We start from the raw sequence: 22,636 nt of genomic DNA on the forward strand, positions 1-22,636 counted from the left end.
GTAAAAGAAAGAGCGAAGGAATGTAAGCTACGAGATGTGGCATAACAGAAGGATTGGTAGTGCTTGCAACGCTGCTTGGGGTATCTGCGAGATTTGTGTAAGTAAATGGAGAGGGGGGAGAGATTTGGAAGAGAGAGTGAAAGAGGCAAAAATGTGGAGAGTAAAAGAAAGAGCGAATGAATGTAAGCTGCGAGATGCTGCTTGATGTATCTGCGGGATCTATCACGTTGTTGGGCCATTCACATCACTACACGGAGTATTTTTTTCTTTAGCACAATGTTTTGATCCCCTTTACTTTTACTGTTGGCAACTGCTGATGATGATACAGTGGGGAGTAAAGCGAGTACCAGTTTGACACATCCTCCATGTTGGTTGCTCCCGTGAGGCGTTGCCAATACCCCTCCCCCTTTTGTGCACTCGAAAAATTTTGATGGACGGTGAAGTACAGCACCAGGGATTAATGGGCACACACACATATGGCTTTAGGAATGTATAGTTCAAACTAAATGTGACAATAGACACTGAAACTAGTAGTAGGAGCTAACACATCCAGTACTAGGCTTATCGCAATTTATCGAAAGAAAGGGATAGTTCACCTTGCACTAAGGTCAGGCACATTGTTCATAGCTGCCTGTGCTGTACCTGCTCCGTGTGTGAGGGAAGCTTGCACTGCTGCTGTCGGTGATGTACCTGTTCCATGTGTAAGGGAAGCTTGCACTGCTGTTGCCTGTGCTGTACCAGAATGGGTGCAAGATGCGGAGTGTGGGTGCAAGATGCAGAATGTGGGTGTAAGATGAATAGTGGGTGAAAGATGTAGAGTGGGTGAAAGATGCAGAGTGGGTGAAAGATGCAGAGTGGGTGAAAGATGCACAGTGGGTGACTGAGGCAGACTGGGTGATTGAAGCCGAGTGGCTCACTGAAGCAGAGTGGGTGAATGAAGCAGAGTGGGTGAATGAAGCAGAGTGGCTGAATGAAGCAGAGTGGGTGAATGAAGCAGAGTGGGTGAATGAAGAAGAGTGGGTGAATGAAGCAGAGTGGGTGAATGAAGCATAGTGGGTGAATGAAGCAGAGTGGCTGAATGATGCAGAGTGGCTGAATGACGCAGAGTGGCGGAAGGATGCAGAGTGGCTTAAAGCATCGGAGTTCGCGCAAGGTACAGAGTGTGTGTGTTATTGCATGATAGTTCTATGTGTGTGACTATGTTGTATTAGTTGAGTGTAGTTGTAGTTGTATGTATCCTTCCTTTCCCAAAACCAGATCAAAGAAGTTCAAAGTTTTTATTTCACACCTTTTAATTTTTATTAAAAACAATAATAATTACTTTGAATTTTTATACAAAAATGAGAGATAAGGGCAACATGAGATATTTACTCTGAACATATGTCTTCATCGTCTTTCTCTTTTAGAATGTTTATGATTTTCCCATTACAAAACACCACTTCACAAGTTTGTGGCAAATAATGTACAAGTGCATTTCCAATGTTGTCCACCTCATCATCCAACATAAACCATTTGATTAGTATGTCATTTTGAATTGGCATCGATTGATAAACGTCTGTGTTTGTCACCCTAATAGTTATCATACTGGTTTCATCTTTGGTGCTTTCGACGCCATAAATTTGAATGTCAATATTTTCCTGTGGTGGGGCTGTTACCTGTTGAGACAAAAGAAATGCAACAATTAGTCCTTAGATTCTTATACTTTATTTGTTTGTAAGTCCAGTCTGAAAGAAAGATTTTTAGTTTGAGAGCAAGAGTGTGTGTGTGTGATAGAGAGTGCATGAAAGGTACAGAGTGGTCGAAAGGTACAGAGTGGTCGAAAGGTACAGAGTGGTCGAAAGGTACAGAGTGGGCGAAAGGTACAGAGTGGGCGAAAGGTACAGAGTGGGCGAAAGGTACAGAGTGGGCGAAAGGTACAGAGTGGTCGAAAGGTACAGAGTGGGCGAAAGGTACAGAGTGGGAAAAAGTTACAGAGTGTGCGAAAGGTACAGAGTGTGCGAAAGCTACAGAGTGGTCGAAAGGTACAGAGTGGTCGAAAGGTACAGAGTGGGCGAAAGGTACAGAGTGTGCGAAAGGTACAGAGTGGGCGAAAGGTACAGAGTGGGCGAAAGGTACAGAGTGGGCGAAAGGTACAGAGTGGTCGAAAGGTACAGAGTGGGCGAAAGGTACAGAGTGGGAAAAAGTTACAGAGTGGGCGAAAGGTACAGAGTGGGCGAAAGGTACAGAGTGTGCGAAAGGTACAGAGTGTGCGAAAGGTACAGAGTGTGCGAAAGGTACAGAGTGTGCGAAAGGTACAGAGTGGGCGAAAGGTACAGAGTGGTCGAAAGGTACAGAGTGGTCGAAAGGTACAGAGTGGGCGAAAGGTACAGAGTGGGAAAAAGTTACAGAGTGGGCGAAAGGTACAGAGTAGGCGAAAGGTACAGAGTGTGCGAAAGGTACAGAGTGTGCGAAAGGTACAGAGTGTGCGAAAGGTACAGAGTGGGAAAAAGGTACAGAGTGGGCGAAAGGTACAGAGTGGGCGAAAGGAGCCAGAGTGTCTGAAAAGAGCCAGAGTGTCTGAAAAGAGCCAGAGTGTCTGAAAGAGCCAGAGTGTCTGAAAAGAGCCAGAGTGTCTGAAAAGAGCCAGAGTGTCTGAAAAGAGCCAGAGTGTCTGAAAGAGCCAGAGTGTCGGAAAAGAGCCAGAGTGTCTGAAAAGAGCCAGAGTGTCTGAAAAGATCCAGAGTGTCTGAAAAGAGCCAGAGTGTCTGAAAAGAGCCAGAGTGTCTGAAAAGAGCCAGAGTGTCTGAAAGAGCCAGAGTGTCTGAAAGAGCCAGAGTGTCTGAAAGAGCCAGAGTGTCCGAAAGAGCCAGAGTGTCCGAAAGAGCCAGAGTGTCCGAAAGAGCCAGAGTGTCTGAAAGAGCCAGAGTGTCTGAAAGAGCCAGAGTGTCTGAAAGAGCCAGTGTGTCTGAAAGAGCCAGAGTGTCTGAAAGAGCCAGAGTGTCTGAAAGAGCCAGAGTGTCTGAAAGAGCCAGAGTGTCTGAAAGAGCCAGAGTGTCTGAAAGAGCCAGAGTGTCTGAAAGAGCCAGAGTGTCTGAAAGAGCCAGAGTGTCTGAAAGAGCCAGAGTGTCTGAAAGAGCCAGAGTGTCTGAAAGAGCCAGAGTGTCTGAAAGAGCCAGAGTTGTCTGCTTACCTCTATTTTGCTGTGCCTCGTTGTATTCAAAATTTTCTGTGCATTAAATTCATGGACAGTTACATGAGTTAGCGTAACATAATCTCCAAGATGTATGTTAAATAGTGTAGCTTCTCTCCACAGTGTCACTTTGATGTCATCTGTTGCATCTTTTAAAGTAATCGATTTCAGTGGAGTATCTTCTCCATTGATAAAGACAGTCTTTACGTCCTCTTCCTACACCAAAGAAACATTGTATTAAATTCGGAAAGAAAAAACACTTAGTAATAGTGCGTTGTATGAATGGCAATCTAAGGTGTCATATTTAAGGACCCAACAGAACCTCCTTTAGAAAAGGTAGCATTGTTTATTTCCAAAAATGGATTTGTAGAGAGTGCTTGTATTTATAGTAGACAGAGAAACTCTGGCATATTATCGTTAAAAAAGTTCGTGCTTTCTACATAGTGTGACAGACTGTATAATGCTATGTTTATTTAGCTTGTTAGTGAAGTTAGCAAAGGTGTAATGTGTGTGTAAGCTAACTAGGCATTTTTAGTTGTGACATGATGACATATTTGCGTTGATACTTACGCCACATATTGTCCCAGAAACGGTCATAAGACTTTTTAGAGTTGCACGTTTTATATCCTTAATGGGAGAAGCAGATGGTGCAGGCGGATGCAAAATGTTCTTCGCTTGTTGGATAAGGCCCTCCTCAATTTTCATTGCCGGAAATTTTGTAACTTTTGTTTGCTTAGTAATTAGAATTGTTTTGTTTTTGATGATGAAGTTGCGTATCAGTAGTCCACAGTTACTTTGAGTTTGCTCGTATAATTCTTCTTGATAACAAGTACATTTCATAGTACCAGTTTTATCTGCTAGAGCCAAATGAAATAGAATTTTTTGTTCTTGTTTTGCATTTTTGTAAGTAGTTTTTCCAGAGCAGTTGATTACATTAACTCGTATGGGTTTCTGATATGGTTTGTTGTCATTGGTATTAATGTTAATGATTTCTTCAATAGACATCATCTGAAATAGAAAAAGCGTTATAAGATGTTAAATACAAACCCATATTGCTTTATGATCACTGTAATAGCATTCTAATGTACCATAGTTGTGCAGGTTTCCATTTGTATATATATGATCTAAAATGGATTGGTAGTTAGTTGTGTAACTGGAAATGAGTTGATTACATTGTAATTTAGCTTCAAAGAATTCAATTAATTGCTTAGTGTATGAATTTTGTTGAGATAGATCCACATTAAAATCCCCTATAATGATAAATTTGTGTGTGGGGTAAAAATCAGTAATATTTTTGATAAAATCCAAAAGAGAAGTTATACTTTTTTGTGGTGGTTTGTATACAATAATAATAAGGTAATCCGTGTTCTGAATATGTACAGTAAAATGTAAAATGTCTATCCCTTCATGTGTCTCATAAATAGGCAATATAAAAAAAATATTTTTGTAGTACATGATCATTCCATGGTTAGTGTTGTATGTATGAAATTTATCAAATATAATGTGATGGTATTGTTGTATCGTAAAATCACTATCTGTAGCCTTCCTTGTAGTGTTGATCTCAGTTAAGCATATAATGTCTGCTTGCAATATATTACTATCGGCTATCATAGAAGTAAAATGTTTCTGTAGTGATCTTATATTGTGTGCAATTATATTGAAATGTGCAGTGTATGTATGTAACTGTGGGATATGTATTTCAAGTGGCATTTCTGTCCTTAATCTGTGCATTTCATCATTAACTTGTGGATGTACTAATATTTTACGTTCATCAAAATTCTGTACATATACATTTTGTATTGATTTTGCCCTGCTAATAGCAACATAATGCAAATGATGAATTTTGCTGTTATTAAAGTGTATATAAAGTGGTTCGATAGTTGCACCTTGTGTGCGATGTATAGTCCGTGCTGAGGCTTGGCGTAAAGGAAATTGCTTCCGTATAATGGTAATAAATTTCTTAGTATATTGAAAATGTCTAGATATAGCATGTATTGGTGTCCATGTGTTTTGAATTTGTGAATGATATAAGTGTTTATATTGTTGTCTGGTGGTTTGTCCTATACTCTGATTCTCAAATAACAACCAAACAATAATAGGTGTATTGTTAATCAATTCAACTAATTGTACAACACCAGTTGCGCCATTTGTTAAACCATCATTTACATCCACATTGCAACTTAAATCATAACGAAGTTGTAAGGCTATGTGTAATGTATGTGAAAGGCCCATTGTTTTCTGTGGATCTTTGGGCAGTTGCTTCAGAATTGTTTTTTTCACATTTTCTGACAAATCAGAACTTACGGTATCGCTTGCTACTGTTATGTAGACTGGATAATGTTTGCAATGTTTTTCCAAAACATTTTGGTTAATATCATTAACTTCTCTATTAGTTGACATGATATATGGTATTGTTTCTAATAGACTCTCATCAGGTTGTATTTCCCTTAGCTTAATTTGTGAAATATCTTCTTCAGTATGCTTGCCTTCTCTCAACCGGTTTAGTAGTTGAGCAAATTGAAGATCTTCTTTTTGGCGCATAATTTTTGTTAATTCAAAAATTTTAAAATGTTCTTTCCATAAGTTTGCACTTAAAGGACCATACAACTGTGTAGAATCCTGAAAAATGTATCTGTCAAATACAGGTTTTAATTGGTAAAAGTCACCAATGGCTAAAATAGAAATGCCTCCAAATGGTTCATTAGATGATTTTATTTCTTGTAGCCTGTTATGTATAAAATTTAACATATTGTGCCCTACCATTGAAATTTCATCTATAATAACAACTCTAACATGCATCATTTCCATTTGTAGAGCAGTTCTATGTTCATGACTCAGTTGTTTATAAGTCAAACTTTGCGACACAGGTATTTTGAAAGTGCTATGCAGTGTTTTGCCATTAATATTATGGGCAGCCTTTCCAGTTGGAGCAGTAAGTAAGATATAAACATTGTCTGGGTTTTCACCTGCCTTTGTGTTATAGTAACGTAGTAAAGTTTGATATAGTGCAGATATTACAAAACTTTTCCCAACACCTGCCCCTCCGGTGCAAAAAGTATAGCATGGAGTGCTTGTAGTTTTAAACCAATGCAAGTGATGGTAAACAAATTGTAGTTGTTCTTCCGTTAAGTTTTGCATAAGTTGTTGGTATTTCTCATTGGGTAAGAAAAAGTTAGTTGAAGTTTGTTCATTGGTGGTAGTTCTAATTCCTAAATCTAGCGCCAAATCATATATATTATTTATTTCATTATTTTCGTCTTCTCTCTGTATATTTACTGTTGGTGATAGAGGAGCTGAAATTACATTTTCAAGACACTGTTCATGAAGAATGTTTGTAACTTCTCCATGCTGTTTGTTATAGATTTTTAGTTGTGCGTCAACAAATGTTTTAACTTCCAGATACCTGTCATAGTAAGTTGCCTTGTTTATTTGGATTTTATGTTCTTCCCTCCATGGATAGTGCAACATTAATATCTCTCTATAATACTCTTCTGGTTCATTATTTTTGTTAAATCTGCAAAAGCGTATAATTTTCCCTTGTGTGCGCTTATTTAAAGCATAATCATAATTCTGTTTCTGTTGTTCTTTATTCCCGTGACTACATGCTATTTCTAATTCTTCCTCATCTGAGCTGTAAAAGTTTTGTTCTGCAAGTAAATCTTCGCTATCATTGATTTCTCTGCCATGTGTTTTTTTCTTCACATAGTTAAAATTAGCTGCATAGTCTGCTAACGTGCACATCTCTAATGATTGTGGGCGTTTGCAGTACTTTATAATAATATTTTCACATTGAATGTCAGTTGAATTTTCAGGCAAGTTATTAATTGTTTCCATATCACGCATTAAATAAGTTCTTTTTTCTGGACGGCTAGTATTAATAAATACAAATGATCGTGAGCTTTTCCTTAATGGTATTTGAAGAATGAGATATGCTGCTTCTTGAGCACTAATTTCTGTGCAGTTGAGGAATTTGTTTCCTATGTGTTTAAGTTGATCTTTGACATTACTATTGCTTGGTACCTCTTTAGCAGCTTGCGCTAGAAGTTTGCTAATTCCTCTTTGAGATTTACTGATATATGAGATAATGTAGACAGCACAAGCATAAGGGTCCAGTATAAACTGCAAGTCTATGTTTGCTCGCCAAGCTTCTAAAAGAATACTATTGTAGTTATTGATGAAGCATTCGGCTGGTGTTCGTTTAAAAAAAATTGTTGTTTTTTGTAAGCTAGTTTGTATTGAAGTAATATATTCGTTATCATCCATTTTAATGAAGTCTAAAAATTCGGCAAAAGAAAGTGTATTAAAAGTAGTACTATTCATAGCTTCATGTATTCTTTTAATATTATCTTGCCATTGCTTATTTGTCCCCTCAAGTGTTAATGGCTCTAATATAAGCGTTGTTGACATTGGGTATTTAGGATATTGATATTTGCATGTCCTTTGATGTTTACGCCTGCAATTTTTGGTATGACCATGCCTTTGTAAATTTATTAACGGTTGTAAAGTAGGGTTCTCAGACTTATGACAAGTGATATATTTGTCAATGAAGCTATTGACTTCTTCCACTGGTGAAACACCATACAGTGGTGCTTTGTTTACCCAGAGTAATGCATGTATATGTGGAGAACCTCTTTGTTGGAATTCAACTCTGTAAAAGTAGTCTACTATTTCCCCAATAGGATTAGTGCCATTCATCAAAACACAATTAAAGAATTTCCTAACTTGATAGTCAAACTGTCTTGCACATGTTATCGGATCTTCTTGTATTAATTTACTTTTAGTTTCCCAAGACATGTTTAAAAATTCTTCCTCTGTGCATTCCTTTAAGTTTCTAACTCTCAATAGTATATTTATTAAATGGTGCCATTTAGTTTCGGCAGCAGATAAAGTCAAAAAGAAAGTAGGTATGCCAAGTTGCCTTATCATTGCAAAAATATCTTTTTTGCAACTTTCCCAATATGGAGGTGAACTGCGTATAGTTTTTAATACTTTGTAACCCTCATTAAACTGTAAAACATTCTCTATATTATATTTTATGTCTTTAGCAGTTATTTTATTTCCATCTGTAAATTTTTTCCTGATGGAAATGTTGATTTTACCGTGGATCTGCTTAATATGTAATTTCTTCAGTTTAAAAAAGACATTACTAATAGATTTAGCGACTCTTCTATCATAACTTCTTAACTCTGTTTGGCAAATAGTACTATAATGTACCGGTATGTGCCTTTCCTTATTGTTTGGCCTTCGTTCACCACAAAAAATAGTAGGGAAAGCCAAAAACTCAGAATCTTTATCCTCATATAAACCTCTTGGCGTGTTATGTTCAGCTGGAGCTAAACTTAACACATTCACCGAATTTGTAGTAATAGTTTCATTTGTTAACATAGTATCCACATTTCCAGCTTCTATGTTGTCTGAACTATCAGATGAATTGTTTGTCTCCGAAGTCTCATTGTGATATTCTATTTCTGGAGGTATATACTCCCAGTCAGGGTTAATAGTAACACCATATTCATTAAACATTGTACTATTTTTAGCTAGCCATGTAGCTGCCTTTTTTACAGTATTTGGTCTAATATTTTCATAATGTGTATATGATTTATAGACTAATTTCCTTTTTAATTTCACTGGGATTGTCATGGCGTCATTAATTTGCCTTGGTAAAATGGTAACAGTTGTCATAACATCTGCAGGTACATTAACTACTGCACCTGATAACGATTTTTGAAAACCGCGTGGCAGAGTCCGAATTTGTAAGAATGGTATCCTAGGTGAAACTAATCGTTCTTCTAAATCATATAATTCTAATTCAGCTGGTACATTTGGGAAGCCCATGCCATTTAGAATTGAACATGGTGGTATTTTATCTTTGCGAATGTAATAATAGCAAGTGATACAAATTAAATTTGTTTTCTTCGTACTAATGTTACACTTTCTGAAAATTTCGGATTGGCTAACACTGCCTGTATTTCTCACCGTTGGTTTATGCCACAATTGATTGCAAAGAGTACAAATGTACTCTGGCCCATGCAATATTTCACGGTGGAATTTCCTAATAATTGTATGTATTTGTTTACCTCGTTTCTGCCTTTGACACTTCTTTAATTTTGGTCTTTTTTGAGCAATACCAATGTGTTGACAGTTGGAATTGTCTTCTTCAGCTGCATAATTGTTTTTCCTTTTTACCACTTTTTGTGGACATGTACTTGAATCCCTTTTTCTTTTCGGAGAACATTTCTTTGTTCCCTGTATAGATTTACTATTTCCTGGTAATTGTGATAAATTGCTATTCCCTGGCTTACTTTGATTCTGTACATTATATGAAGACATTGTAGTTGATGTTATAGTCTGATTAGGAGTACATTCAGTAGTATGTACCCAAATGTTTCTTTCTTGCGGTAGGTGCCTATTTTTATTGTGCACAGTAAGTGCTTTAGTAAAAGATTTCCTCTGAATGATTTTTATATCTAGTGGTGTTAATTCAAATTGGACACATTGATCAGCCTGATGTGTAAACTGATATGCTAGTTTCACAACATATTGAATCAGCCCTTCAAAAGAATGAAATGCAATTGTAACACATGTTCCATTAGAATGAGGCATGCCTTCATCGTCCCTGCTATGTGAATCAAATACAAAGTATGTTTGCATATGTTTGAAAATTGCTATAACATATACATCCATACAAAGTATAACACCACAATGCTTATTAAGAGTTACATTTAATGCTGTGCTAATATCTGGGTACGCTTTATCAAAACGTTTAAGGACATCACCGTAGTAAGCGTTTCGTAGCGTGAGTGAATATATCTCTTGATTGTGGTCTATATACCTTGGCAAGTCATCTGGATGCATAAGTGTTTCTTTGTTAATAGAATGCATTTGTAGATATAAAGCGTCCCCACAGTCCATGATATAATGCAGATCATTAGAGTTCCAAGTAGTTACTGGTTTGCATAAATTGTGCAAGACAGCAAAAACACTATTTGGTAAGCATTGCTTACCTTGTGATTTGCTATTAAATTTTCTATTCCCTTGATGGTAACTTGCTTTCAAGCATCTATGCATCTTAGATGTTATAATAAAAGTATGTTTGCACCAATTTTAAATTAAAAACCTTTTCCGAGTACCTAATTTATTGGGGGGACTGTAAGGTATAAACTTTTGACAATCTTTGCCCTAACTGGCAAAGTAGTATTTACCTTAACTTGTGTTTCTTTCGTTGTTGTTTGAATAATCTGAAAGGAGAAGAAAGAAATGTTGGTTATAATATATCTTTTGTAAGTCTTCACGTGAAGTACTTAACATTTTGTTAATGCAATTCTTTTAAAAGAAAGAGCAAAGGAATCTGTAAACTGAGAGATGTGGCATAACAGAACGCTTGGAAGTGCTGTCACTGCTGCTCGGGGTATCTGTGAGATTTGTGTAAGTAGATGGAGAGGGAGGGAGAGAGTTGGAAGAGATAGTGTAAGAGGCAGAAACGTGGAGAGGAAAAGAAAGAGCGAAGGGATCTGTAAGCTGAGAAATGTGGCATAACAGAAGGATTGGTAGTGCGGGCACAGCTGCTTGGGGTATATGCGAGATTTGTGTAAGTAAATGGAGAGGGGGGGAGAGAGTTGGAGGAGAGAGTGAAAGAGGCAGAAACGTTGATAGGAAAAGAAAAGAAAGAGCAAAGGAATGTAAGCTGCGAGGTGTGGCATAACAGAAGGATTGGTAGTGCGTGCACAGCTGCTTGGGGTATATGCGAGATTTGTCTAAGTAAATGGAGAGGGGGGATAGAGTTGGAAGAGAGAGTGAAAGAGGTAAAAACGTGGAGAGTAAAAGAAAAAGCGAAGGAATCAGAGGTGCGAGATGTGGCATAACAGAAGGATTAGTAGAGCGTGCACAGCTGCTCGGGGTATCTGTGAGATTTGTGTAAGTAAATGGAGGGGGGGGAGAGACTTGGAAAAGAGAGTGAAAGAGGCAAAAACGTGGAGAGTAAAAGAAAGAGCGAAGGAATCTAAGCTGCGAGATGTGGCATAACAGAAGGATTGGTAGTGCGTGCACAGCTGCTTGGGGTATATGCGAGATTTGTGTAAGTAAATGGAGAGGGGGGGAGAGAGTTGGAGGAGAGAGTGAAAGAGGCAGAAACGTTGATAGGAAAAGAAAAGAAAGAGCAAAGGAATGTAAGCTGCGAGGTGTGGCATAACAGAAGGATTGGTAGTGCGTGCACAGCTGCTTGGGGTATATGCGAGATTTGTCTAAGTAAATGGAGAGGGGGGATAGAGTTGGAAGAGAGAGTGAAAGAGGTAAAAACGTGGAGAGTAAAAGAAAAAGCGAAGGAATCAGAGGTGCGAGATGTGGCATAACAGAAGGATTAGTAGAGCGTGCACAGCTGCTCGGGGTATCTGCGAGATTTGTGTAAGTAAATGGAGGGGGGGGAGAGACTTGGAAAAGAGAGTGAAAGAGGCAAAAACGTGGAGAGTAAAAGAAAGAGCGAAGGAATCTAAGCTGCGAGATGTGGCATAACAGAAGGATTGGTAGTGCGTGCACAGCTGCTCGGGGTATCTGCGAGATTTGTCTAAGTAAATGGAGAGGGGGGAGAGAGTTGGAAGAGAGAGGTGAAAGAGGCAAAAACGTGGAGAGTAAAAGAAAGAGCGAAGGAATCTAAGCTGCGAGATGTGGCATAACGGAAGGATTGGTAGTGCGGGCACAGCTGCTCGGGGTGTCTGCGAGATTTGTGTAAGTAAATGGAGAGGGGGGAGAGAGTTGGAAGAGAGAGTGAAAGAGGCAGCAAAAAGGAGCCCTCTATTTTGTGCAGCATACACTCTATTGTGTGCAGCACTCACCAGTCCATTTACAATGTAGAAGGCAAAGGAGCTCAGCAGCAATGGTGACTGCACAACCCGCTTACAGGTGGTAAGTCATCAGTCTTTTTAAAGGGGTACACCTAAAAAACGTAGGGCCCTGGCTGAAATCACGCAGCCAAAGGTCTCAGTCACCACTTTGCCTTGGTTAAGAGGGCATTTGTAACTCTAACTCAAAATGACGTTCATTATGGGTGCCCTTTAACTTTACAGCCTAATTCTGATACGGACAGAAATACAATATAACGGGGGCATTTCCATTGGGGCATATGGTTTTTAAACTCGCAGGGGAAAAACGCACAGGGCTGTCCACAAACATACAACAACTGGGTGACACAACTACATATAGTCCTGTAATGTGACATTGGTGGTCTAAAGAAGACCCACATATAGACCTCCTTGGTCTATCACGGTGGACCTTGAACCTGTGTTGTGTATTTATTAACAGCGGTGGAGATGTGGCATAACAGAAGGATTGTTAGTGCGTGCACCGCTGCTTGGGGTATCTGCAAGATTTGTGTAAGTAAATGGAGAGGGGGGTGAGAGTTGGAAGAGAGAGTGAAACAGGCAGAAACGTGGAGAGTTAAAAGAAAGAGGGAATGAATCTAAGCTGCGAGATGTGGCATAACAGAAGGATTGGTAGTGCGTGCAACGCTGCTTGGGGTATCTGCAAGATTTGTGTAAGTAAATGGAGAGGGGGGTGAGAGTTGGAAGAGAGAGTGAAACAGGCAGAAACGTGGAGAGTTAAAAGAAAGAGGGAATGAATCTAAGCTGCGAGATGTGGCATAACAGAAGGATTGTTAGTGCGTGCACCGCTGCTTGGGGTATCTGCGAGATTTGTGTAAGTAAATGGAGAGGGGGTGAGAGTTGGAAGAGAGAGTGAACCAGGCAGAAACGTGGAGAGTTAAAAGAAAGAGGGAATGAATCTAAGCTGCGAGATGTGGCATAACAGAAGGATTGGTAGTGCGTGCGCCGCTGCTTGGGGTACGACAAACCGGAAATGGTGACTAAAGTTTCAACAATGAGTTTGGAAGGCAGAAATGTGGAGAGTTAAAAGAAAGAGGGAATGAATCTAAGCTGCGAGATGTGGCATAACAGAAGGATTGGTAGTGCGTGCAACGACAAACAGGAGATGGTGACTAAAGTTTCAACAATGAGGTTGGAAGGCAGAAACGTGGAGAGTTTTAAAGAAAGAGGGAATGAATCTAAGCTGCGAGATGTGGCATAACAGAAGGATTGGTAGTGCGTGCACCGCTGCTTGGGGTATCTGCGAGATTTGTGTAAGTAAATGGAGAGGGGGGTGAGAGTTGGAAGAGAGAGTGAAACAGGCAGAAACGTGGAGAGTTAAAAGAAAGAGGGAATGTATCTAAGCTGCGAGATGTGGCATAACAGAAGGATTTGTAGTGCGTGCGCCGCTGCTTGGGGTACGACAAACAGGAGATGGTGACTAAAGTTTCAACAATGAGGTTGGAAGGCAGAAACGTGGAGAGTTAAAAGAAAGAGGGAATGAATCTAAGCTGCGAGATGTGGCATAACAGAAGGATTGGTAGTGCGTGCAACGACAAACAGGAGATGGTGACTAAAGTTTCAACAATGAGGTTGGAAGGCAGAAACGTGGAGAGTTAAAAAAAAGAGGGAATGAATCTAAGCTGCGAGATGTGGCATAACAGAAGGATTGGTAGTGCGTGCACCGCTGCTTGGGGTATCTGCGAGATTTGTGTAAGTAAATGGAGAGGGGGGTGAGAGTTGGAAGAGAGAGTGAAACAGGCAGAAACGTGGAGAGTTAAAAGAAAGAGGGAATGTATCTAAGCTGCGAGATGTGGCATAACAGAAGGATTTGTAGTGCGTGCACCGCTGCTTGGGGTACGACAAACAGGAGATGGTGACTAAAGTTTCAACAATGAGGTTGGAAGGCAGAAACGTGGAGAGTTAAAAGAAAGAGGGAATGAATCTAAGCTGCGAGATGTGGCATAACAGAAGGATTGGTAGTGCGGGCACAGCTGCTCGGGGTATCTGAGAGATTTGTCTAAGTAAATGGAGAGGGGGGAGAGAGTTGGAAAGAGAGTGAAAGAGGCAAAAACGTGGAGAGTAAAAGAAAGAGCAAAGGAATGTAAGCTGCTAGATGTGGCATAACAGAAGGATTGGTAGTGCGTGCACAGCTGCTCGGGGTATCTGAGAGATTTGTCTAAGTAAATGGAGAGGGGGGAGAGAGTTGGAAGAGAGAGTGAAAGAGGCAAAAACGTGGAGAGTAAAAGAAAGAGCGAAGGAATCTAAGCTGCGAGATGTGGCATAACAGAAGGATTGGTAGTGCATGCACAGCTGCTCGGGGTATCTGCGAGATTTGTCTAAGTAAATGGAGAGGGGGGATAGAGTTGGAAGAGCGAGTGAAAGAGGCAGAAACGTGGAGAGTAAAAGAAAGAGCGAAGGAAAGGGGGCGGAGCTAGCCGGCGTCAATGGCGGACGCGTAAGTGCGGAGCTCCGAGCCAGCGCCACCGTCTATCCGGCATTAATCCTTCATCAGCAGTGCCACACACAACTAGCCAGCGGACGTCGTCCCCCCTATCCCTAACGGACCTCCGCCTGCAACTTTGGCGGAAATCGGCCCAGGGAAACCCTACTTTGACCGACTGCCCTTCTGGCGCCGGACCAGGCCCGAATCCCCGGCCTTTCCTGCCCGGCGAGGCCGAGTGACGTCACCCGACGTGCGGCAGGAGCGAGCGGTCGGCTGGGGGTCGGATGATACTTGGCAGTGGCTGGCCCCCTGACTGCCTCACGCGGCGGAACCACGCACCGGAGCTGCAGCGGAGCAGCTGACACACGCCTGAGAGCCGGAGGGGGAGGCGAGGGAGACGCCGGTGTGCCTGCAGGGCAGGTTGCGGACCACGTGGCGGCCGCGGAACACCCAGAAGGTAGGCTCGGCCCGGGCCTCGAACTGGCATACACCCTCTTTTGCTGCCCTGGGCCATATTGGGGATACTGGAGGGCGACCTCCCCGCCATTCCGGAGGACAATCACGGGCATAAGTGGCGACACCAGGCCCCAGCAGGCCACGCTCCCCACGCAGCCCAGCTTACAGCGCCACTGCAGCCTTTCACCGCCAGCGAGAGTGCAAACGCATAGATCAGGCATACAGTGAGTTCCCCGTCGGAAAGTGCCACTGCCTCCCCGAATCTTCACGATGGTCAAGGGAGACCGGACGCAAACGAAGCTGGCGTTCGAACAGCGAAGGCAGAAGGAACCGGAACGACCGGCAGCCCAGTCCCCGAACACGACTGGTGACCGGAGTCCCTCACTATGTGCCGAAATCAAAGAGATGCTTACCACTATGGAGAAAGGGCTGCAGGAGGGTATGTCGGCCATTGGAAGCAAGATTGATGCACTGGCCTATCGGATGGACCGGATGACAGAAAGAGTGGACAAGCACGCGGAGAGACTGGACATGGCAGAACGCAGGCTCACCGAGGCAGAGGAGGCACAAACCGAGTGGGACTCTGACCGTAAGCAATTTGGTAGACTACTTCAGGTCATCCAGGAGAAGTCGGAGGACTTGGAGGCGCGTTCCCGGCGCTCCAACATCCGCGTCACGGGCGTGGCTGAATCGACCCAAACGGGCAAAATGGAACTGTTTATTGAAAAGCTCCTGAAGACGATGCTGGGGGACGACACCTTCTCGCCGATGTTCATAGTGGAACGCGCCCATCGCACCCTCGGCCCGAGGCCCCCCCCGGGCGCCAACCCTAGGCCGATTATAGCTAAATTGCTAAATTACAGGGATAGAGATGCAGCCCTCAGAGCGGCCCATGAAAAGGGCAAACTACAGTACGAGGGAATGGACATATCGCTATACCCTGACTTCACTTCTAAGGTCCAGGAGGAGAGACGGAGATTTGTTCCGTACAAACAGCAACTCAGAGACCTGGGCCTGGACTACGCCATGTTATACCCAGCGAGACTACGCATCAATAGGCAGGGGCACTCGCATTTCTTCACGGATCCTAAAGAACTGCAAAAATCCTTGAAGGTTTGGATGAAAGATGCCCGGGGGAGTCCGAGCCCACACCCGGCGGAACGGAACTGCAATGGGGACCTCGAGGAACAGGACTGAATAACGGAGGGCGGTCAGCAGTGCAACCCGAGTAACTGATCGCTTCAGCACCCCTGATTCCCCTCGTAGGCCTAATGGAGATAGCCGCTCAGGGGCGCACCGCCACAGGCCTTGGACTGGTACTCGATGCACTGTGGGTGAGATTTGTGTGTTATGTACTGGGACCGCTGGGGGGCTGCGCTTGCGCTACTGGAACTGCCCTAGGCGGGACTTGGCTCCCATTTGCGAGACACAGGAGGGTACTGGAGAATCTGGGGGTGGAGGGCCGGAGAGGTGAGCACTCGCGCACAATGGTGAACTGTGGAGCTTAGCAGACACTGCTGAATCTTGTTAACGGGGCGCTGGCGAAGGGGCATGCTGAAGGACACTGTTTGATAGTCCCAGTGGGGAGGAGGACGACATAAAGACTACTCAGGCTACCTCTGCCCCAGCGCTTACAGCGATTACGGCTCGGACCGAGCTGAAATGGGGAATTGTTGCATGGGTGTGAATGCGGGGGGGGGGAGGGGCACTGGAATTTCGGTCACGCCAGGTTGGGGGTTGGGTGACTGTGGGAGGCGGGGGGACGTGGGAGTTGGAGGGCTCGGCCGCACCAGGTTGGGGTTGGTGTGCTGTGGGTGGGGGGGGAGGTGGGGGTTATGGGTTCAGGACTGTTCGGGGGGGGGTCCAGATTGTGCTGTGAAATGTTATGCTCCTCGGAGGGCGTGTACGGCTGCTATGTACGGAGGGGAGTGGTGAATGGCAGGGCCTTGACGTTAATGTGCTCTTTTAGGGACCATGGTTGATGCATCACAGGATGACCTCTTGAGTGACACAGAGACTCTCAAGGCTGTCACATGGAACGTTAGGGGGCTAAATGATTACAGAAAACTCCGCAAGGTGCTGCAGTACCTACTTCGGCACCACATAGACCTGGCACTCTTGCAGGAAACTCACTTGCCTGACACCAGCAACATGCTCACGCACAGGGGGCTTCAGGGACACGCCACTTACGCGGGCTTCACCACACATGCAAGGGGGGTTCTTACATGGGTCAACCCGAAATCTAAGTTGTCTCTCACACTACTGAAAGCGGACCCGGAAGGAAGGTTTGTGTTGAGCAGGTGCGTGGGCAAGGGCCACGACATACTAGTCATGAACATCTACGGTCCGAACTACGATGCCCCTGACTTCTATGCGGCAATGGCGGCCCACTGCGCCGGCTGCCCCGCTGATCGGATGCTTTGGGGGGGGGACTTCAACTTCACATTCAATGCAGAGCTGGATAGGTCGGCGGGCCCCCCCCGTCGCCCGGCGGCGGCCGCTCTGCAGATGCAGGCTGAAATGTTGCGACTGGGGCTGGTAGACGTCTGGAGAGATAGGCACATCGACAAGGGGGGATACACACACTACTCCGCGTATCATAACATCCATACCAGGATAGATAACTGGCTGTCCTCGCACACACTGCTTCCCATGGTTCGGGGCTGCAGGGTGCTCCCCCGCACCCTGTCGGACCACTCCCCAGTGGTGCTGGTACTGACCACTCCCAAGCAGAGGATCCCTCCGTTCACGTGGCGCTTCCCGCCATACTCACTGCTAGATGAGGCGTTTAGGGCTGACCTGGGGGAGGACATAGACACCTACTTCGCCACTAACGTAGGCTCAGTGGACAGGTTCGGGACAGTCTGGGAGGCATTCAAGGTTTACGTCAGAGGGGTAGTCATGGCAAAACACTCCAGTGTCCTCAAGGCTATTAGGAACAGGCTTAAATATCTTGAGGGGCAGATCGCGGACTGTGAACGCTGCCAGCTCTTAGACCCGACCCCACTTGGGGATGAGTCCTTGCAGGACCTACTAATAGAATTTCAGGAGGAGGCGGATAGAGAGGTTAAACACCTGGGTAAGTACGCGACAGCTCGCTCTTATGGAGAAGGAGATCGCCCCGGGGCACTGCTAGCTAGGATAATGAAGGGCACTAGGCGCAGGCAGACAATCCCTGAGCTGCGAACCCCGGGGGGGGAGAGAGTCACTACGGAGGGTGACATTCTAGTGGAATTTCGGAGATTCTATGAGGACCTATATACCACCAAGATCACTGGGGTAGACGCCCAAATTGACAACTATTTAGACTATATTCAGATGCCGTTCCTCGATAACTGGCAGAGGGAATTCCTGATGTCCCCTATACTCCGTGAGGAGATTTCGGACGCGCTAGACACCATGAGGTCCGAAAGTGCCCCCGGGATAGACGGGCTGACGGTGGCATTCTATAAGGCGTACAAGGACAAGTTGTTGCCTTACCTCTCCACCCTCTTTGATGAGATATGCGAGTACGGCGTTATGCCGCTCTCGATGAGAGAGGCGCTCATCGTCACAATCTTGAAGCCGGGCAAGCCGCCTGATCTTCCAGGTTCATACCGCCCCCTGTCCCTACTTAACGTGGACGCTAAGCTTTATGCTAAGGTCCTGGCGACCAGACTGGCACTGGTAGCCCCGGAGTTGGTAGCCCCGGAGCAGGCAGGGTTTATCCCAGCAAGGAATCTCACTTATAATATACGGACTGTCATGGGGGCCATGCAGCACACTAGGCATGACACTAAGGCTGTGGCGGTGTTCCTCGATATGGAGAAGGCCTTTGACTCTGTGGAATGGCCCTTCATGCGTAGGGTACTGAAAAAGCTGGGACTGGGGGAGTTATTCCTCCAACTTCTAGGCGCGCTTTACCATATGCCCACGGCGAGGATCAGGCTAGGGGACGCGGTCTCGGAGCCGATTGCCATTAGCAGAGGCACGAGACAGGGGTGCCCCCTCTCCCCGCTACTCTATGCACTGGTGGCGGAGCCGCTAGCGTGCGCGATGCGGGAATACCACTCCTATGAAGCCATCAACTACCCTACTTACAAGATCGGCATATCCACGTACGCGGATGACACTCTGCTGTACGTCAGAGACCCGGCCAATAACTTGTCTTCAGTCTTGAGGGAAGTGGTGAGGTTTGGCGCACTCTCGGGGCTTAAGGTCAACTGGCCTAAATCAGTGGCCTTCCCGCTGACCCCTATCACCGAGCCTTTTGAGATGGATTACCCGCTCCAATGGTCCACGGAACCGGTGAGGTATTTAGGCATCGTGCTCCACACGGATTCAGAAGTGATGCTAAGGGAGAACTACGGGGTAGCCTACGGTAAACTTGTAGACGACGTGGAGATTTGGATTAAGCTCCCCCTGTCGCTGATGGGCAGAATAGCTATGATGAAAATGGTAATACTCCCGAGATTTCTATTTCTCTTCAATAACCTCCCGTTGGTCCTCTCGAAGGCCTTTTTTGCGACCATTAACAAATTACTGGTGAGACTAGCGTGGGCCGGTAAGCAACCTAGAGTACAATGGAAGGCGCTACAATTACCGTACGAGCAGGGAGGTCTGGCTGCTCCAGACCTGGAGCGGTACTACAGGATTGCACAGGCTTCCCATCTCCACACCTGGATACATGGGGACCCGGCCATCCCGCATGTGATCCTGGAGCGACTGTTCGCGGATCCCACCCCACTTCCAGCAACCATATGCGGACCCAGAGACCGCAGAGTGGGAGTGCTAGACTCCCTCCTGTCCACTAACCATGCCTGGCATTCTATATTGCAGCGCCAGGACAAAGTACTGATGTATGCACCCAACATGCCGATACAATGGGCGCTATGGCTCCCGACTTTGGCGGAGCCAGGTGTGTACAAGGCCCTTAACGACTTAGGCGCACGCACCATGGGTGACCTCTTTGTGCAAGGGAAGGTGAAGACGTGGGATCAACTCGCGCATGGAGTGGAGCGTGCCTCAGCGCTTCAGCGCTTTCAGTACCATAGAGTGAGGAGTGCGCTGCTGGATCTTTTGGGTCCCGACCTGGAGGAACCCCCTGAAGTCCCGGAACTGGTATACACCATAGACACCGAGAACCCGAAGAAACTGATTTCTAGGCTGTATAGGATAGGCCATGAGCACACGGCACTGCACTACACTAGGGCGAGATTAGCATGGCAGACTGACCTAGGGACTCCAATCGATGACGACATGTGGGGGTACTGCTGCGCGGCCTCCAGGCGCATTTCCCTGAACGGGCGGCACCGATTGATTCACTTTAAATTCTTGCAACGTGTGTATCACACGCCGGAACGGTTGCACAGGTACGGCCTACGGGACACGCCACACTGTGAGAGATGTCATGCGCCAATAGCGGACTTCCTACATTTAGCCTGGTGGTGCCCGGGAGTTCAGAAGTACTGGGCCTGCGTATTTGCAGAACTTAGCAGTATAGTGGAACTGGACTTGTCCCTTAGCCCGGCCCTCGCACTGATGGGATACACAAAGCAGATACCAGTCACGGTGAGAAAGCTGGTGAGCATGGGCTTGCTCCTTGCGAAAAGGGTGGTGGCACTGTGCTGGATGAGGGGTCCCCTCCCTACACTGAAGAGATGGTCTAGTGACATGAAATACTGCAACACTCAGGCAGACGCATACAGTGAGCTCCTCCCGCCCAGAAGCCGCCCCAAAAACTTCTGGGGGTTGTACCAGACTTACCTAACCTCCAGAACAGACGGGGATGCCTCCACGGAGGGGGAGGGAGGCGACCAGGATAATGACCTACACATGGAGCCCGGATAGGGCTGCACACTACACTATTGCATATCACTAGGTGGGAGTGGCCATCACACCGCTGCCTATGTGAGTCATCAGGAGCCACCTGCTGGAATACTGGGAAATGGAGAGTGGCACGAGCCATAACGCCCCACCGGGACGCACACTACCACACACGAGAAGCACGCACATGGGACCAGTTGTGGGGGGGGGGGGTTCATGGGATGGGACTTTGGTTGGGAGAAAATGATGAACATGCACCACGTTGTTTATATACACGCAATGCACACCGCAACGCAGACAGAAGTAGTGGGCGGGGGTTGCCCTGCTTGATCCGTATTGATAACGAGACCTTAACCTTGATCTATAGGTCCTTCTGCTTGCTACATGTAAATGTCATGATTGTGGCGAGGCAGTCCGCCGCCGGCCCGTGATGGGTTGTAGGCGAAGGGCTCCTCGTACATTGTAATGTGCTGTTATTCTTGCATGATAAACAAATAAAAAAAAAAAAAAAAAAAAAAGAAAGAGCGAAGGAATCGAAGCTGCGAGATGTGGCATAACAGAAGGATTGGTCGTGCGGGCACAGCTGCTTGGGGTATATGCGATATTTGTGTAAGTAAATTGAGAGGGGGGTGAGAGTTGGAAGAGAAAGTGAAACAGGCAGGAAGGTGGAGAGTTAAAAGAAAGAGGGAATGAATCTAAGCAGCGAGATGTGGCATAACAGAAGGATTGGTAGTGCGTGCACCGCTGGTTGGGGTATATGCGAGATTTGTGTAAGTAAATGGAGAGGGGGGAGAGAGTTGGAAGAGAGAGTGAAAGAGGCTGAAACGTTGAGAGGAAAAGAAAGAGCGAAGGAATCTGTAAGCTGAGAGATGTGTGAAAGTCATGTTGTGCCTTTAATTAGTGGTAGAAATGTTCTGTGTGGTGAGTTGAAGTGTTATGAACGAAATCAAAAACGGTTAGCAGAGTGAACAGTTGGATGTACTTACATGATATATGTTTGGGCGCCGTTTCTTTTACCCTTTCAATGAAAAGTCGAATGTTTCTGAATAACCTACAAGATAGAACGATAAAAAAAAAACATATGTATCGGTATGTTCAAACAAAAGCTATGACCTGCTTGATAAATGACGTATTACTTTGATAAATATTAACAGCGAACATTTAGTGTTCCAAAATAACATGTTGGAGAATAATTTGACACAGGTGCAATGTGGAGATAGTAAACGCTATAATAAACTGAAGTTAATGTATCAATGCTGTCCCTTAGGGGTATTGAAATAAAAGTTCCATGCACTTACTTTGGAAGATTGAATGGCGGATTTTTTCAGTGGCTGTTGGTCGTTATCAGGAAGTACAGCGTCCTTCTGTAAGTCCGAGTTCTGTTCTCGCAGGTAAAAATAGAGTCTGATTCAAAGTGATCCGTCCCCCAGCTTAAATAGGGGCTAACGTTGAAAAAACCTTTTTTTTGGTTTTTACTTTAAGAAAGGATCAAAGGTTTTAGTCCTTCCCTTGCCCCAAGGAAAAGTCACACTAGATGATGTGTGCGACTTGGAAGTGTGAATGTTTGAATGTGTATGCAGATGGAGTTTCGACATTGGCGCGACAGTAGACTTCCCTGGGCAACTCCCTTAATGGCTCATAAGAGTTCGCTCTCAACTGACAAAGCAAAAGCCTTTTTTTTTCCCTTACTCTAATTCGACTTGAACTGTGTGGTGCAAGTTAACCGTACAAATGGTATATATAAAGCGTTCCAAAGTATACAAAGTTGGCCTTTGTAACTTAAAACTCTTGTAATATTCTGCCTCAAAGTTGTGAGGTTAACTTTATTATGAAAATAGAGAACATTGCAGCGGATGCGGAACTTAATGTGTGTGTGGCTACTTTTAAATACTGGAATCGTTGTTGTTG

The 22,636-nt window shown here is 44.8% G+C and overlaps 1 protein-coding gene across 2 annotated transcripts; it reads right to left on the minus strand.

The window, feature by feature from the left end:
* Positions 1-1,356: 1,356 nt before the first annotated feature.
* LOC144827300 (uncharacterized) lies at positions 1,357-22,340 on the minus strand. Of its 2 annotated transcripts, XM_078685666.1 has the most exons (5): positions 21,715-22,340; positions 10,372-10,407; positions 3,740-4,177; positions 3,170-3,385; positions 1,357-1,655 (listed from the first exon to the last, which is right to left on the minus strand). In XM_078685666.1, the coding sequence occupies exons 3-5, from the start codon at positions 4,175-4,177 to the stop codon at positions 1,368-1,370; spliced, it is 942 nt and encodes a 313-aa protein (XP_078541792.1). In that variant the 5' UTR covers positions 10,372-10,407; positions 21,715-22,340; the 3' UTR covers positions 1,357-1,367. The 2 variants fall into 2 exon arrangements, with proteins under 2 accessions (XP_078541792.1, XP_078541793.1); XM_078685667.1 differs by lacking the exon at positions 21,715-22,340 and having other exon boundaries at positions 10,372-10,531.
* Positions 22,341-22,636: the final 296 nt, after the last annotated feature.

This window comes from Lissotriton helveticus, chromosome 4_1, assembly GCF_964261635.1.
Source record: "Lissotriton helveticus chromosome 4_1, aLisHel1.1, whole genome shotgun sequence".
Classification (NCBI taxonomy): domain Eukaryota; kingdom Metazoa; phylum Chordata; class Amphibia; order Caudata; family Salamandridae; genus Lissotriton; species Lissotriton helveticus.